This window comes from Heteronotia binoei, chromosome 5, assembly GCF_032191835.1.
Source record: "Heteronotia binoei isolate CCM8104 ecotype False Entrance Well chromosome 5, APGP_CSIRO_Hbin_v1, whole genome shotgun sequence".
Taxonomy (NCBI): domain Eukaryota; kingdom Metazoa; phylum Chordata; class Lepidosauria; order Squamata; family Gekkonidae; genus Heteronotia; species Heteronotia binoei.
In genome coordinates, this window is record NC_083227.1 from 20,879,277 (window position 1) to 20,892,869 (window position 13,593).

Below are 13,593 nucleotides of genomic sequence, written 5' to 3' on the forward strand. Positions count from 1 at the left end.
TCTGTTTGTTTCCCTTCCAAAGGAGGATAGGGAGAAGTCCTCAGCCAATCAAGGGAATCCTCAGCCAATCAAAAGAAAGCCTTCCCTCCTCCTCCCCCCCCTTCAGCCAATCGTGAGAAGGCTTTCTCTATGGTTCTTTCCCTCCTCTGTCCCTCACCCAATTGAGGGCAGGCTTTCTTTCCATCCTCTGCAAAGCAGAGTGACAGGCAGCTTAGCCAGTGAGAGAGTAGGGAGAGCCATAAACTACCAGAACCAAGGATGGTTGCGTTTGACTGACAGAAGCAGCTTGGTTGGCTGGGAGAGAGGGTCAACCAATGAGTTCTCCCTCAAAGGCCAAAATAGAACTTGAAATGGCCTCCTCTACAGTCCTTTACTAAGCTTGATTACTTTTTACTGAGAGAAGCAAGGTTAGTTGCCTAGCAGCAGCCACTGCCTAGCAGTTTCCCCAGAAGGCCAATCTTCATCTGTCCTGAGGCCAGTGGATGGGGGAGAGCCAATGTGAGGCAAGAGCAGTTCATTGATGGTTTGACAGGCCAAAGGTTGATGCACCACAGTCTCACCCAGTCCCAACCAATGAGGGAACTCAGATTTGCCAAGACAAAATAGCTTATATATATGTAGGGTAGGATAAACTACTTTTGAAAGTGCTGTGGAGCTTACCAGAAGTCCTGTTGCCTTGCCTACCAGTTATGCTTTTGGTGTGGGCAGTGCTTTTTTTGTAGAAAAACCCAGCAGGAGCTCATTTGCATATTAGGCCACACCACCTGGCCTGGGAGCACGTGGCTTCTTCATGGTGGGTCAGGCCAATCATAATCGTGGCCAGCCCTCTGCTTCCATGGCTGGCACATGGGAGTACCCACAAAAAAATGCAAAGGCTCATGGCAAACCAATTGTATAACAATTCTAAAAAGTGTAATTATTCCAACATTTCAAAAGTGCAATATAAACAGTAAAAAACCCACACAATTTCATACATGTTTGTTCATATACAAATTTCGCTTTGACTCGACAAACTCCCGGTACAACCAGGAGAAAGCAAAGCAGCAGTTTTAAATACAACGACTTCCACTGCAATCATTCCATAAGGCAACCCAGTGCCATTTTACAGAGATTGTCAGTGGTGATGAAGCTGTACCCCAATTCCAGTAATTGATCATGGGGCCGCAAGCTGGAGCCAGCCATTTCACACGGAGGCTTCCTCAGATAATTGTACTGGGGTTGTACAGATCTTCAAGTTTTTATAGCAGCAGCAAGCCTTTATTGGCATAAAACAGATTTAGCAGTAAAAGAGCAATATAAATAATATAAAATCCTAGATAATAGAGTACGTAGGGAGCTAATATACATAAAATAAGTAAAATATATATGAGTCAAGTTTAACCAAATTAAATAATTAAAACAAACAGAATGTGGTCATTCCAGAACCATTCTTTGTCGTATTTCCATGGCCTGTTGAAGAAATCTAGCAACCGTTAAAGTTACCTCAGAACAAGTGTCATTTAAAAGTTTGTGGACTTTACCTGAATCAGCACAGCCCAACATATCTGCTAAAATATCTTTCGGGTATATACAACGAATATCATCATAAAGGGGACAGTTCAATAATACATGGGAAATAGTTTCAATACACTTGAGATTACAAAGACAATGTCTATTAGAGTACTCAATCCTGTTAAATCTACCAATTAAGATAGCAGATGGTAATGCATTACATCTCATTAACGAGAACGCACGCCGTTGCTGTGGAGCTTGCAGAGAGGAGAAATATGACGCTAATTTCCATACTGAGAGAGGAAGTTCAAGTTTTTACATTCCATTTATAAACATCTCAAGTCAAAGATGCTGGTTGGAATTGCAGCTGTGAGCCTCTGAGGTTTTTTGTGGGTATCTTTACCACAGCTTCCTCTGAATTCTTGGCACATGGGAGTAGGCAAGGTAGGCAGCTGGGTGCCTCTCCCCTCCGCCCCGCTGCTGTCAGTTTCCCAGGTCACAAACTTGGGAAGCTGAGAGCAGTAGAATGGCGCGTCAGCGTGTGCTCTCCTCCAAGCTGGGCTTCTCTCACAAGGAAAGCCCAGCTTGGAGAATGCATTCTGCTCTCGCCTTCAAGGTGAAAGCAGCAACTAGCCCCGTGTTCCTGCTCCTGGAAAAAAACCCCAAAATATTTCATGTAGAGACATCAGCAATTGAAAATTCCAGACAGGCCATACTGTAAATGGAAAGAAAAAACTACTGTGAAGGAGAAAAAACCAGAATTAAAAACATTTATTTAGCTTTAAAAGGAATCGGTCCACATTGCCAATCTACACAGCACCTCTCCCATGCTCCAAAGGGCAAAGTGCAAACCTTTCAGCACAAAACATAATGAAGATAAAAATTAGCATACATTGTTAAAAATCCTTGTCAACAACATGGAATAATATTTCTCTTAAAAGTCTGAATAATGCATTACAATTATTGAAAAGTATACTTAAAATGTTGAATGCCCGTGAGGTGATAGAAGTCTGCTAAATCAAGGAGATTCCCTAATGACAGAAGTTCTGAATGTTCCCTCAGAAAGTTCCACCACCAACCAAAAAGGCAATTATTTTGTCCATGGATTTTTCCACAGCGGGGCTAGGTAACTCACTGGGATGCAGGTTTGAACCTTAGATGTCGATGCTTCTCCCCAACACTAAGCATGTGTAAGTTTTGCTGTAGAAAAAGCAATGACTACTGAATAAACCCACTTTTTTCTCCTGAATGGGTTTCCCTTCTTCCTACAAACACTAGTTAGTTGCTCCACATCTCCATTCAATGCAATATCCCTCCCATGTTCTAAAGTCCAAGGTGCCAGCTCTTGAGCACAAAAAATAATTATGATAAAAATGAATGTAATTTTTTAAAAAATTCTCGTCAACAACAGGAAATAATATTTGTCTTACAGGCCTGAGTAATGCATTTTCGAAAGTATACTTTAAAAGAATGCCCCTGATGTGATATAAGTCCTCCTGTCCATGGATTTTCCACTATAGGGCTAGGCAACTCATGAAGCTACAGGTATGAACTTTAGATACTGACACTTTCCCCCAACCCTAAGCGTGTTTAAGTTTTGTTGTAGAAAAAGCTATGACTATTGAAGAAACCTACTTTTTCTCCTGCGTGGGTTTCCTTCTTCCTACAAATACTAGTTAATTATGGGTTATTTATGCCAGTTTCCAAATGTACACATAATCTAGCTTTGGCATGGTCTTTTCATGTGTATTTTAAGGCTGCCTTTCCAGAAAAAGTTCTTCCCACACTTTGAGCACCTGTTTGACTTCTTACACCTGTGGAATTTGAGGTGTACAAGATACCGGTAGTGCTGACGAAAGGTTCTTCGGCATTGTAAGCAATGATTGGATTTTTTTTGTTTATGTGCTCTCTTGTGCAGTAGAAGCTCAATGGCTTGATGGAACAGTTTCTCACACCGAGCGCATGTATGTGGTCTCTCTCGAGTGTGGATTCCCTTGTGGACAATGAGGCGTGATTTCTGACTGAAGTTTTCCCCACATCTCAAGCACTGGTATGGTTTCTCCGCTTTGTGAAATTTTCCATGACTATAAAGAGCAGATTTAGAGCAATATGCTTTCCCACACTCTGAGCATTTATAAGGCTTCTCTCCTGTGTGAACTCTACTATGTAGAACAAGATGACATTTGAACTTAAAACTTTTCCCACACTCTGCACATCGATGTGGTTTATCTCCTGTGTGGGATTTTTTGTGTACTGAAAGGCTTGAATTCGAACTAAAATGTTTCCCACAATCTGAGCATGTATACGGCTTCTCTCCAGTATGTGACCTTATATGTCGAACAAGCCTTGATGGAACACAGAAGCTTTTCCCACACACCAAGCATTTATGTGGCTTCTCTCCTGTGTGGGATGTTTTGTGTTTTGAAAGGTTTGAAGTAGAAGTAAATCTTTTCCCACAGTCTGAGCATGTATATGACTTCTCTCCAGTATGAGCTCTTGTATGTTTAAAAAGACTGCCACGAAAGCGAAAAGTTCTCCCACACTTTGTGCATTTATAAGGCTCCTCTCCTGTGTGAATATTTCTGTGTTGAACAAGATACGATTTCACACTGAAGCTTTTCCCACACACTACGCATTGATGTGGCTTCTCTTTCTTGTGCAATTTTGTGTGAATTGAAAGGTCTGAATTAGAACTAAAAATTTCCCCACATGTGGAGCATTTGTACAGGCTTTTTAATGTGTGGGTTAGTCGTCGATGTCTTGAAAGGGAAGAACTGGAACTTAGACTTCTCCCACACTCTGGGCATATATAAGTTTTCTTTTTGCTCTGCACTGACGTCCCCTGTAAAACATCAGAACTCTGCATCAAGCTTTCATCATGCCCTCTCTCCACAACTTCTCTTCCTCTGGAGGTTGCGTCACTTAAACCTTGGTCCTCTAAGAGAGAATCTCTTCTCACTGAATTGATTTGTTCATAGCTTTGTAGTTCAAAGTGAGTTCCATATCCCTCTTGTATCTGAGGTGACTGGGAAATCTCCCCTCTTTCTCCACCTGTGAGATTCCTATTCTCAGGTGTTCTCAAGTGAAGATTCTCTTGTTGTCTCACTTGTTCAGCATCTGTTTGGGAAGAAGATAATAGCTTGAATCAACCATGTTTCACCTGGAATGAAACCAATAAATGCGATGGCTGCCCAACATCCTCTTCTGAGAGAAGGTAAAAGTAAATCCTCATTTTCTTTTGAACCCTGGCGAGCCAGAGGCTGCTAATGTTTATGCCTGCATCTAGTTTCCAGAGATACATTTCCTCTGTGCATGCAGATTTTATTTCATTATTACAGCTAGCAGCCATGGATAGACATTTCATTGATGAAGCTGTCTAATCCTTCTTCAGAGCTCTTTAAGCTAATGGTCAAGTCCTCATCTTGTGGCTGGAACTGGAAATCCCCTAAGTCAGTGCTGCAGTGTGTGAGAAATTTCTGCTTAAACACAACTGCACTAGGAAATTATTTCAGAGTTGAACAGAGGGTATCACACAGGGATCAAGAGGCCCTCGCTAACTTACAACATGCGTTCTTCATGGTTTCAAATGAGTTATTATATGGGTCATCAGATATGTAGAACTACTTTATTTTCATTTTATATCTGACTGGATTCAATGGCACCAGAGTGCAGATCAAAAAATCAGCACCGCGGGGCCATGTCCCTATACAGGGGAATTATTATATTTTTACACACGCGGGGAATACCAGATTTTACAAAGAAGTTAAAGAGTTGCAAGTCCACAGTTGGGAGCAGGGGATCTCCCAGTTTGGATGCCCTCTCCCCCCTTCAGGGTTATTAGAAAACAGGGGGACGGGGGAATGTCTGCTGGGCACTCCATTATACCCTATGGAGACCAATTCTCATAGGGTATAATGGAGAATTGATCCATGGATATCTAGGACTCTGGGAGGGGAGTAGTTTTTTGAGGTAGAGGCATCAAATTTTCAGCATGGCATCTGGTGCCTCTCCTCAAAATACCCCCCCCCCACACACACACACCGTTTCAAAAAAATTGGACCATGGAGTCCAATTCTATGAGCTCCAAAAGAAGGTGCCGTATCCTTCATTATTTCCAAATGGAGGGAAGGCATATAAATGTCTTTAAATGTGATTGCCGGAACTCCCTTCGGAGATCAATCATACTTATCACACCCTTACTCCACCCCCAGAGTCACCTGGCTCCACCCTCAAAGTCCCCAGATGTTTCTTGAGTCAGACCTGGCAACAGAATAAAAAACCTGACTGTGAGGTGGGTTTAAAAGCGCCACAAAATGAGGAATGCCAGCTAGGATAATCTGAAATCTTTTGAGATCATAGTGAGCACAACTGGGACTTTCTAGAACCAAGACCTGGGAGACTGGACCTAGGCAACCCCAGGGTGACTGCAGGTTGGTTAAAAAGAAGCTGCAGTGACAACATGTGGAAGAAGGAGAGACCAAATGGCCTGTGGAGGGAAAGCATCAGGGGGCCAGTGGGTTGTAGGTTTTTCTGGCCCAAATAATCTCACAGATCCTCACCTTCTATAATAACATTATAAGACTGGCTTATTTCCACTCACACACTTTTCTAATCATGCCCCTGTTTTCTGCCACAGAGTAGCAAGGAAAATATTTGTGCCCTAAGTATTCAAGTCCACGAATCCCTACCAGTTGATGTGGTTTCTCCATCACTCTCTTGGTGGACATCCATATTTCAGGTGTCTGATGTCGCATTCAGTTCTGTTTCAGAGGAATTGATTTAGGCACTTTGAGGCAACTGAAATGAAAGTATGTATATTAAGCCCAGACATGTTACAAGGTTGGCTAGGGTTACTAGTAATGAGTGTGTGTGTGGGGGGGGGGAATGTCTACTGGGAATAATGGAGAATTGATATGTGGATATCTGGGATTCTGGGGTGGTGGTTGTTTTTGAGGTAGAGTCACCACATTTTCAACATATCATCCAGCACCTCACCCCAAAGTAACCTCCAAATTTCAAAAAGATTGGACCAGGGGGTCCAATTCTATGAGTCCCAAAAGAAGGTGCCCCTATCCATCATTATTTCCAATGGAGAGAAGGCATTTAAAAGGTGTGCAGTCCCTTTACATGTGATAGCCAGAACTCTTTTGGAGTTCAATTATGCTAGTCACAACCTTGCTCCTGGTTCCACCCCCAAATTCTCCTGCCTCCACCCCCAAAGTCTCCTGGTTCCACCCACAAAGTCGTCAAATATTTCTTGAATTGGACTTGGCTACCCTAGGCTAAGCAGAGAATTTATTCCCCAGATACAAAAACATACTGCGTCCCCTGACTCAATCACCTGTCCCACAGCCATCTGAAAGGCAGGAAGTGGGACCAGCTGCCCTTCTCATCCTGACGGTAGAAAAAGCCAGGCGTATCCAAGCAGCATCTCCAAAAAGGCTCCAGGCCTATTCATATTTTGACCCACTTTCTTTGGATTTAGGAGCCGGTCACGAAATTATGGAGCCCGGAGCCATCCATACAAAATCCCACTCTTTTCTCTGTAATGTTACTGTTGCATCTAACTTATAAATGGGGTTACCAAGTGGGCCGAGGGGTGAGTCCTGTCCCTTTTACTACAAGATTAATGGGTCTTACATTGTCCCTATTAAGATTAAGGGGTCTTAATTGTCTTACGCATAATTAAATAACAGCTCAAAGTGGTGAGAGCAGACAACATTGAATGGTCTCTCCCCACAAGGAGCATTACTATGGAATCTAGGCCTTTCACCTAACTGGGGGAAGATATTTAACCTTACTCATCAGTAACTCATAGCTTCTGAGTACACATAGAGAGATACTCTTCTGAAGAAGAGGAAGAGCTGTGGAAGGTGTCCTTTCTACTAAAGGAGGAGTGATCTGTCAATCCCAGCACAACAGCAATTCTATGGGACAGATCTTTTAAGCACCACCATTCCTTATTCTGGAAAAGGAGTAGTCTTTAACCTTCTGCCAGAAACATGATGCCTTAAAGACTGCAAAAACATCCTCCTCCTCCAGCAGGGCAACAGAAGGGGAACTTCCCTTGTATTTCTTATTCAAAATAAGAAGCAAAAGGCTTGATCTCGTGTACATATTAACCATTTGCAGTCCCAGCCTCTCCCAGGTTAGGCCACAGTTGTATTCTCAAGCCATCAGTTTTTGGCCAGACTTCCAATTGGAGATTTACCTAATTTAGTAGCTGAGGTTTTTGTCTATTTCATCATCACCCATCCTCCTGCTGTTTGAGGACTGCTGTTTTTTAACCTTAAAAGCAATATCAAATAGTCTTAGTATGTGAATATTACTGATTCACTATTCTTGAAGACTGCTAACCTGGGAGAGTTTTATACCACCGTATTGTTTTGTATTGAATTTGAATTGTGTCCCTTTCCCTTTCTTACAGTTATCTACCTCCACCATGACTCTATTTAAATATCCTCCTTAAAATATCAGTCAACGTGTATAATAGGTAATGCATGTTATCAGGTGCATCAGGACACATTCTTCAATGGGCTCCATCTCAACCATGCCTCAAACTTCCATTTCAGCTCTTTTATCCCTCCCAGCTATGGATCACCTAACTAACCTCAACAAGTGTTTTCTCCCCTGATCCCCAAGAATTCATCTTCATACCTGCACTCACCTTCCCCTACGAAATGTTGTGTTGCATTTTTCCTAACAAAAAGACCAAACCAGCCCAGCAGATTAGGATAAAGACAATCTTTTAGAAAAGGAGAGAACAGGTGAGCTAGAAAGGACTCCCTTTTATGGGCTCTGACAAATTAGGGCTCGGGGCAGTTAACCCTTTCCTGTCTCTCCCAGGAAAGTGGCTGAAAGGGAGCAGCTGCAGCTGATAGGGGCAGTTGGATCACTGCCTTCCCCCAACCAAGAGGATCCCTGGCTTTGTCTTCTAAGTGACAATCGGAATTTCATTGTATGAAGTTTTTTCTATCGTTGTATTAATACCACTTGAATGGCCACCTGCCATGATGCAGAGCAGCATAATAATGGAGGTGCAGGTATAAGACTTGAGATGCAATCCCCTCCAACAGCTTGGAATTGTGGCCTTACTTCTATGGAGACTCTTGTCACAAATACAGCCAGGGCTTTTTTGAGTGGGAACACACAAGAACGCAGTTCTGGCTGGCTTGGTGTTGGGGGTGTGGCCTAATATGCAAATGAGTCCTACTGGGCTTTTCCAACAGAAAAAAACCCTGTTTGAAACAATGGTAATGTCTGGGGGTGTGACATAATAATCAAATGAGTTCATGCTGTTTTTTTTCTACAGCAAACAAACAAATCCTGAATACAGCACAGAATTGTACCCCAGCAGCATGGGAGTCAGTCACAGCAGTGACTGTTTCATGTTGTGGTGAAGTATAGAGCCAGTTTGATGTAGTGGTTGACTCTTATCTGGGTTTGATTCCCCACTCCTCCACTTGCAGCTGCTGGAATGGCCTTGAGTCAGTCAAAGCTCTTGCAGAGTTGTCCTTGAAAGGGCAGCTTCTGGGAGAGCTCTCTCAGCCCCACCTACTTCACAGGGTGTTTGTTATGGGGGAGGAAGGTAAAGGAGACTGTGAGCCTCTATAAGACTCTGAGATTCAGAGTGACGGGTGGAATATAAATCCAATCTCGTCTTTGTCTTCTTTGCAGTGCTCTGAATCAGCCAGTGTTTTGTGCAGAAAGTTAAGATCTGACAAGGGTGAGAGAAAGCTTTGTCAACCAGAGAAAAGGAAAAACTTCAATGAAAGGGGGGGGGGGAAGCAGAATTAAAAACGTTTATTTAGTTTTAAAAAGAGTTGGTCCAGGTCTCCATTCAATGCACCACCCTTCCCACATTCCAAAATCCAAGGTGCCAGCTCTTCAGCACAAAACATAAGATAAAAAATGAATATAATTTTTAAAAAATTCTGGTCAACAACATGGAATAATATTTCTCTTACAGGACTGAGTAATGCATTATGATTTTTGAAAAGTATACTTTAAAAAGTTGAATGCCCCTGATGCAAGAGAAGTCTGCTAAGGCAAGGAGATTCCCTAATGACAGAAGTTTTGAATGTTCCCTCAGAAAGTTCCACACACCCAACCAAAAAAGGCAGTCCTTTTTTTCATGGATTTTTCCACAACTGGGCTAGGTAACTTGTTGGGCTACAGGTGCGAACTTTAGATGCTGACACTTTTCCCCAACCATAAGCACATTTAAGTTTTGTTGTAGAAAAAGCAATGACATTTGAAGAAACCTGCTTTTTCTCCTGAGCAGGTTTCCTTTCTCCTACAAACACTAGTTACTTACGAGTTATTTGTGTCACAATCCAAATGTACACATAATCTAGCTCTGGCATGGTCTTTTCATGTGTATTTTAAGGCTGCCTTTCCCTAAAAAGTTCTTCCCACACTTCGAGCACCTATTTGGCTTTTTACTCCTGTGTAACTCTAGGTGTAGAAGGTACTGGTAGTACCGATGGAAGGTCCTGTGGCATTTCAAGCAACTATTCGATTTCTTTTGTGTATGAGCTTTGTTGTGAAGCGCAAGTTCAGTCGCTCGATGGAAGGATTCCTCACACTTGAAGCATGTATGTGGTCTCTCTTGAGTGTGGATTCCCTTGTGGACAACAAGGTGTGATTTCTGACTGAAGTTTTTCCTACGTCTCAAATATTGGTATGGCTTCTTTCATCTATGAGATTGTCTGTGAAGATTAAAACCAGATGTAGAGCTAAAAGCTTCCCCACACTCTGAGCATTTATAAGGATTCTTTCTTGTGTGAAGTCTTGTATGTTGAACAAGATAGCTTTTGAACTTAAAACTTTTCCCACACTTCTCTCATGTGTGGGATTTTTTTGTGTACTGAAAGATTTGAACTAGAACTAAAATGTTTCCCACATTCTGAGCATGTATATGGTTTTTCTCCAGTATGCGATATTATGTGTCGAACAAGCCCTGAAGGAAAAGAAAAGCTTTTCCCACATACCAAGCACTTATGTGGTCTCTCTCCTATGTGGGAATTTTTATGTTTGGAAAATTTTAATTTAGAACAAAATCTTTCACCGCAAGCTGAGCATGTATATGCCTTCTCTTCAGTATGCAATCTTTTATGTTGAATAAGATTGGAATGAAAGTGAAAAGTTGTTTCACACTTTGAGCATTTATAAGGCTTCTCTCCTGTGTGAATTCTTCTATGTTGATCACGATACCATTTGTACTTAAAGCTTTTCCCACACTCTATACATTGATGTGCCTTCTCATTTTTGTGTGATTTTCTGTGGACTGAAAGGTCTGAATTAGACTTAAATATTTCCCTACAGTCTGGGCATGTGTATACCTTTCCTCCTCTGTGGATATGTCGTTGATGTCTTGAAAGGGAAAATCTGTTACTTAAACCTCTTCCACACTCTGGGCATATATAAGATTTCTTTTTGCTCTGCACTGATGTCCCCTGTAAAATATCAGAACTCTGCACCAAGTTTTCCTCACACCCTCTCTCCACTACTTCTCTCCTACTGGAGGTTGTTTCACTTAAACTTTGGTCCTCTAAAAGAGAATCTCTTCTCACTGAATCCATCTGTTCACAGCTTTGTAGTCGGAAGTGAGTTCTACATCCCTCTTGTATCTGAGGTGACTGGGAAATCTCTCTTTCTCCACCTGTGAGATTCCTATTCTCAGTTGTTCTCAAGTGAAGATTCTCTTGTTGTCTCACTTGTTCAACATCTGTTTGGGAAGAAGATAATAGCTTGAATCAACCATGTTTCACCTGGAATGAAACCAATAAATGCGATGGCTGCCCAACATCCTCTTCTGAGAGAAGGTAAAAGTAAATCCTCATTTTCTTTTGAACCCTGGTGAGCCAGAGGCTGCTAATGTTTATGCCTGCATCTAATTTTCAGAGATACATTTCCTCTGTGCATGCAGATTTTATTTCATTATTACAGCCTAGCAGCCATGAATAGACATTTCATTGATGAAGCTGTCTAATCCTTCTTCAGAGCTCTTTAAGCTAATGGTCATGTCCTCATCTTGTGGCTGGAAATCCCCTAAGTCAGTGCTGCAGTGTGTGAGAAATTTCTGCTTAAACACAACTGCACTAGGAAATTATTTCAGAGTTGAACAGAGGGTATCACACAGGGCTCAAGAGGCCCTCGCTAACTTACAACATGCGTTCTTCATGGTTTCAAATGAGTTAGTATATGGGTCATCAGATATGTAGAACTACTTTATTTTCATTTTATATCTGACTGGATTCAATGGCACCAGAGTGCAGATCAAAAAATCAGCACCGTGGGGCCATGTCCCTATACAGGGGAATTATTATATTTTTACACACGCGGGGAATACCAGATTTTACAAAGATTTTTAAGAGTTGTAAGTCCACAGTTGGGAGCAGGAGATCTCCCAGTTTGGACGCCCTCTCCCCCCTTCAGGGTTATTAGAAAACAGGGGGACGGGGGAATGTCTGCTGGGCACTCCATTATACCCTATGGAGACTGCACTAGGAAATTATTTCAGAGTTGAACAGAGTGTATCACACAGGGCTCAGGAGGCCCTCGCTAACTTACAACATGTGTTTTTCATGGTTTCACATGAGCTAGTATATGGGTCATCAGATACATAGAACTAATTTATTAGAGCCAGTTTGGTGTAGTGGTTAAGTGTGTGGACTCTTATCTGGGAGAACCGGGTTTGATTCCCCACTCCTCCACTTGCACCTGCGGGAATAGCTTTGGGTCAGCTATAGTTATCACAGAGCTTGTCCTTGAAAGGGCAGCTTCTGGGAGAGCTCTCTCAGCCCCACCCGCCTCACAGGGTGTTTGTTGTGGGGGAGGAAGATAAAGGAGATTTTAAGCCGCTCTGAGACTCTTGAGTGGAGGGCGGAATATGAATCCAATGTTATCTTATTTATTTTATATGACTGGATTCAATGGCACCAGAGTGCAGATCAAAAAATCAGCACCGTGGGGCCATGTCCCTATTCAGGGAAATTATTATATTTTTGCACATGTGGGGAATACCAGGTTTACAAAAGATTTTATAGGGTTGCCAGTCTCCAGTTAAGAGCAGGGGATCCCCCAGTTTTGAGGCCCTCCCCCCTTCAGGGGTATCAGAAAAGGAGGGGGGATGTCTGCTGGGCACTCCACTATACCCTATGGTGACCAATTCTCATTGGGTATCTAGGGCTCTGGAGGATGTTTTTTCAAGGTAGAGGCACGAAAGTTTCAGCATGGCATCTGGTGCCTCTCTTCAAAACACCCCACAAGTTTCAAAAAGTTTGGACCTTGGGGTCCAATTTTACGAGTCCCAAAAGAAGGTGCCCCTATCCTTCATCATTTCCAAATGGAGGGAAGGCATTTTAAAGGTGTGTGGTGTATTTAATGTGATTGCCAGAACTCCCTTCGGAGATCAATCATACTTGTCACACCCTTGCTCCTGGCTCCACCCCCATAGTCACCTGGCTCCACCCCCAAAGTTCCCCGGATTTTTCTTGAGTCAGACCCGGCAACAGAATGACATACCTGAATGTGGGGGTGGGTTTAAAGCCAACACAAAATGAGGAATGCCAGCTAGGATAACCTGAAATCTTTTGAGATGATAGTGAGCACTATTGGGGGTTGCTAGAACCAAGACCTGGGAGACCGGGCCTAGGCAAACCCAGGTGACTGCAGGTTGGTTAAAAAGAAGCTGCAGTGACAACATGTGGAAGAAGGAGAGACCAGATGGACAGTGGAGGGAAAGCATCAGGGGTCCAGTAGGGTATAGGTTTTCCTGGTCTGAATAATCTCACAAATCCTCACCTTCTATATCTTAACGTTATAAGACTGGCTTCTTTCCACTCACACACTTCTCTAATCATGCCCCTGTTTTCTGCCACAGAGTAGCAAGGAAAATATTTGTACCCTAAATATTCAGTTCTATGAATCCCTACCAGGGGATGTGGCTGCTCCATCACTCTCTTGGTTGGCATCCATATTCCAGGCGTCCGACGTTGCATTGAGTTCTGTTGCAGAGGAATTGATTTAGGCACTTCAACCACTGAGGCAACTGAAATAAAAGTATGTATGTTAAGCCCAGACACGTTACAAAGCTGG

The 13,593-nt window shown here is 42.6% G+C and overlaps 1 protein-coding gene across 6 annotated transcripts in view; it reads right to left on the reverse strand.

The window, feature by feature from the left end:
* Positions 1-2,247: 2,247 nt before the first annotated feature.
* LOC132572181 (zinc finger protein 883-like) overlaps positions 2,248-13,593 on the reverse strand; it is a 121,913-nt gene continuing 110,567 nt past the window's right edge. For 2 of the 6 annotated variants that reach the window (XM_060238997.1, XM_060238999.1), the window contains exons 2-3: positions 13,431-13,546; positions 2,248-4,608 (exon numbers count right to left, since the gene is read on the reverse strand). In XM_060238997.1, coding sequence (XP_060094980.1) covers positions 3,212-4,608; positions 13,431-13,473 — 1,440 coding nt within the window. In that variant the 5' untranslated portion in view covers positions 13,474-13,546 and the 3' untranslated portion in view covers positions 2,248-3,211. Of the gene's footprint in view, positions 4,609-6,179; positions 6,289-7,702; positions 7,780-8,148; positions 8,257-13,430; positions 13,547-13,593 lie in introns of those variants that run through there. The other 4 variants (XM_060239000.1, XM_060239001.1, XM_060239002.1 and 1 more) reach the window with 4 other exon arrangements.